Raw genomic sequence first — 4,874 nt, 5'->3', positions numbered from 1 at the left:
AGAAAGAAAGAAAGAAAGAAAGAAAGAAAGAAAGAAAGAAAGAAAGAAAGAAAGAAAGAAAGAAAGAAAACTACAAAATCCTTACAAATGGACCAGTAAATAATATCATGAGAAATAAAATACTGAAGATGTCAAAGATTTCATTTGCCTTGGATCCACATGTGTAAAAGGAGCCATCATTAAAGACAAGTTGGTATCATTGTTTTCATCAATATTAATTTGTACATTAAAACACTTTTTAAAATATGTGTGAAGGCTATGAGGGGAGGGAGATTAATTCATTGGTTAGAGAGTAGACACATGCTAATTTAGGTAATGGGGAAGGCAGTTAAAAAACTCCATAACAACTATGAAATAATTATCCTTCTTACAATCAATGAATGTCGTAATTTAATTAGAAACAGTTTTTTCTTATTCAGTGGTATAAAATAGTGTATCTTACAATTGATGTCATATTAGATTTGGTGAATTAAGCAAATTGTGGATAATCCCAGTTATACCAACAGGATTACATCAGATGTGTTAATATCACCTGCTACATATACATTACAAGAAAAATACTAAAAGCCATTGCCGAAAATAGGCACCACATGTGTAGATAGAGAATCTCAGACTTCAGGATTTGCCTTGAGGAATTAAAGCTATTTTTTGAAAAATATTTTATAAGAAAACACTCTTAATAGGTTAGTGAGAAGATAGTGAAAGAGATGAAAGGATAAACTCTTTTTGATTAAACCTCAGAAGTAATCCTTTCTCCTGCAATATTGGCATTCTCAGTGAGCTTTGAAATGAGATTATAAGAGACTCCTAACTGAAGAAAACATTTTGCAAGAGCTTTAAAGAAGATAGAACAGCATAATGCTAGTTTGACTAGGTGGATCAATAACTAAATTCCTGAAAAGTCCTACACTTCAATACATTTAAAATTTTCCAACTATATTGCAAGAAAGATCGAAGAAAACAAAGTCATTGAAAACAAATGAAAGAAAGAAATGACCAAACTGGATGTCACAAAAGACTCTGAAACTAGTGCTTGAACATGTTGTTGTTGTTGTTAAGTTCCGACCCATGGCGTCCCTGTACAGGGTTTCCGAGGTGTAAATTTTTACTGGAGTAGAAAGCCTCATCTTTCTCCCGCAGAGCGGCTGGTAGTTTCGAACCACTGACCTTAAGGTTCACAGCCCGATTCATAACCACTATGCTACCAGAGCTCCTTTTGCATACAGTAACTTAAAGAGAATAGAAGAAATGATCACAAGTAAAAGACCCAAACAGAACACTTCAAAGGGAGGGATTAGACAAAGTAAAATCCAATATTGAAATGTGCAAAGACCTAGAGCTACAAAATGAAAAGGGAACTGGTGGTTATGTGCCATGGAGTCGGTTCTGACTCATAGTGACCCTGCACAGAGTTTCTGAGGTTATAAATCTTTATGGGAACAGAAAGCCTCATCTTTCTCCCGTGGAATAGCTGGTAGTTTTGAACTGCTGACCTTGCAGTTTGCAGCCCGATTCGTAACCACTACACTACCAGAGCTCCTAGTACAGTGGGTAGCAGGAGAAAACATCTGAGAGAGGAGTGGATGGAATACAAAGAAATGAGGATAGTCACTGGTACAATAGAACCGACCATGCACAAGTTCCTTAAAAGTCCAACTCAAGAAAACTCAGTGACTGTTGAAAGGTTGGTCTTTGTTTTTTAAGGGAATTGGGAATATAGTTGGCAAGATGTAAAATGAGGCAGAGTCTTTCCAAAAAACATTCTCTTTAATCATTAGGATTATCAATTAAACATTTAATGGTGACTTTCTGGGTAAACATTCCAATACCCATAACTGAATTCACCAAATCACATAAAAATTCTCTAGTTTAACATGATTTGCATGGTCATTGGGTGTGGGGGGAAGTATGATACTATGGGCAGATGTGCGATATTAGACAGATTCCCCAAGCACAAGAAATCACAATTGAGTTTAAAAAAAGATCACACTCTACCTGAGGAGGCTCTGGAATTCATATAACAGTAAAACATCACCAAGATACAGCAACGCAAAAAGAAATTTCTTCACTTTCCAAAGCTACAAAGAACACTGCATGTTAAACAAATATTATTTGATAAGGATATGAAAATTTAAATCATGATACATTCTAGGAGACTCAAATGAACAGGAGCTTCTCTCTGAAGTGATCTTTCAATCACTGCACAAAAAATATATATCTTTCAAAAAGGTATTTTTTAAACTTTTTATTGTGAATTGCATGAAGGTTAACTGAGCAGATGATCAGTTTTACACTCAGCAATTCATACACATTTTGCTTCACCTCATTGATTGCAATGTCCTTGAAATGACACCACTTATCCTACTTCCTCCCTGTTTTTTTGTGCAAGAATGCGTTCTTGAAATATTCATTAAATGATTTCAAAGGGCTGCAATTTATTGTGGGACAATATTTTGAGAAAGGGTAGGAGGTAGTTCAGTTTTTCACACCTTTAATATAAACTGGCCATCAATTAATCAATATAATATTACTTTACCCTGACTTTTAATTTTGGCTTCTATGTTGAAAGACTGCAAAGCTTTTAGGTCTCCTAAATTATAAAACTTTGAAGAGGATATTCATTGAGTCCCATAAAAAGCCATCCCCTTTTGCCCGTCCTCCTTTTTTCACTCCCTGTACCATTTACTTAGTAAGTGCCTGTCTAGGCAATGTAGACCCCGGGGGCTGCACACATGACCGATAGTCTGGGTTACCTAGCTTCCAGCTTCAAGTTTTCAGGCCACTAGGAATGCAGAAATTCAAATATCTGATCGTGATATAACAGGGTAAATTCATTGACAAATGTATGAGCAAACAGTGTACCTAGGAACATGGGGGAGGGTTTCCCACCCAGCTCAAGTGGTCAAAAAGAAAATAAAAAGAGAAGAGAGTTAGATTAACACTTATGTAAACTACATAACTATTTCCTGACACCATTCCCAGCAAAAACAAAAGTTTTAGGATTACCAGCACTTCTAGATTTGACTATCAAATAACACATGGCACATAATTTTAAATTTGATTGACTATAAAACTCTAAGTAGTAAAAATAGGAAGCATTAGAAACCCAGTCAATATGCATTAATTTTCTGTAATATTCAACTCGGTTTAATAGCTACTATTCTTTCAACTGTCTGTACATAATAGTGTCAATGAAACGAAAATAGTTTGAATAAGTACCAAGAAGCAGACTCTTTAAGATAATCATCTTTTAAAAATGGTAATAATAATATTCTCAAAAACATAGCCGATTGCTTTGCGTCCCATAAAATCAGGACAAGAAGGATGCTATTCTCTCCACCTCTAGTGAGCTCAAAGGTGGGCTTTTTGCCAAGACAATTCAATGAGCAGGAAGTCATTTTCCCAGGAAATTTCAAAAATATCATTAGTTCACTTTGATTTTTACAATGATTATAAAACATTTACAAGGCTGCCTGTATCTAGCAATTTTAACTGACAAGATTTTTTTCCTACTGCAGTGCAACACTTTAAAAATATCCTCCCTCACGCCCATCAGCTTCACAATGGAAAATCCAGGCAAAGTATTTTATTCTTGCTTAACCTTGGAAGATATATGATGTGCTCAGTGGAAAATCTATTACTTAATTCATTTTTAGAGATTTGACATAAAAAAGGAACACATTTGAAATACAGATAAAGGAAGAAGAAATAAGAATACAGTTTAGAATTGTAAGGGAGAATGTAAGATGTTTTCTTAAGGTCAAAAACAACTCTTCGCCTTATATTTTCCTCAAAGGGCATATATGCATAGTGAAAATTCTGATCTCACTTAATTTTTAATTGTTCTCTTTTGTAATTCATTTGAGATTGAATTTGACTCTGTTCTCCAAAAAAAACCCCATCAATTATCTATCATAAATAATAAGTTTGAAACCCGATTTTCAACTGACGGCTTAAAGGGGAACAATGAGATTTAGGTAATAGTTAAGGAAACAAATAAATTTCAGGTGCTTCATTTACCAATAATAGCATTGTTATGTTGCTCTGAAATGGGAAGTGTTTAATGAGGTACAAGGAATTTTTCAGAAGTCACATGATGTGTGGCTTTAAAAGATCTGTAGTGTTCTTGGGAGGTTAGGAAAAGAAAGAATGTATCAGATGCATGTGTTGTTTTGCTTTCGCTTAGAAAACCAAGTCTGTTTGCCATGCCTGAGACGGCAAAGTCCGCTCTGGCTCCGAAGAAAGGCTCCAAGAAGGCCATGACCAAGGTGCAGAAAAAGGATGGTAAGAAACACAAGCGCAGCCAAAAAGAAAGCTACTCAGTTTACGTATACAAGGTGTTGAAGCAAGTCCACCATGACACTGGCATCTCGTCCAAAGCCATGGGCATCATGAACACCTTCGTGAATAACATTTTTGAGCGCATCGCGGTTGAGGCTTCTTGCTTGGCACATTACAACAAGCATTCCACCATCATGCCCCAGGAGATCCCGAGAGCCGTGCGCCTGCTGCTACCCGGGGAGTTGGCCAAGCATGCCGTCTCAGAGGGCACCAAGGCCGTCACCAAGTACACCAGCTCGAAGTAATCCAAGAATCAAATTAACTGCAACTATCCTCAGTCGGCAGAGTCCTGGTGTGGCGCTCTGGGTTAATGCACTAGACTGCGAAGCTGTTTGAACTGTAGGGTTGGCGGTTCAAGCTCACCGGCTGCTCCTTGGAAACCCTATACAGGGTCGCTATGGGTCGGAAGCGACTCGACGGCACTTCACAACAACAATTCTCAGTCGTTTAAGTGGAAGAAAAGTAAAACAAGTTCGCAAGAGCCAAAATATGACCTTGAATATATTCCACCTGAATTTAGAGACAATCTCAAG

At 36.8% G+C, this 4,874-nt stretch overlaps 1 protein-coding gene across 1 annotated transcript; it reads left to right on the top strand.

Annotated features, from left to right (window-relative positions):
• Positions 1-4,205: 4,205 nt before the first annotated feature.
• Positions 4,206-4,586, top strand: LOC102834577 (histone H2B type 1-H-like). The gene has a single exon (XM_006867256.1). The coding sequence runs from the start codon at positions 4,206-4,208 to the stop codon at positions 4,584-4,586; it is 381 nt and encodes a 126-aa protein (XP_006867318.1).
• The last annotated feature ends 288 nt before the right edge of the window (positions 4,587-4,874 follow it).

Source organism: Chrysochloris asiatica, unplaced genomic scaffold (genome assembly GCF_000296735.1).
Source record: "Chrysochloris asiatica unplaced genomic scaffold, ChrAsi1.0 scaffold00103, whole genome shotgun sequence".
Classification (NCBI taxonomy): domain Eukaryota; kingdom Metazoa; phylum Chordata; class Mammalia; order Afrosoricida; family Chrysochloridae; genus Chrysochloris; species Chrysochloris asiatica.
This window is presented reverse-complemented; position numbering and strand designations above follow the sequence as displayed.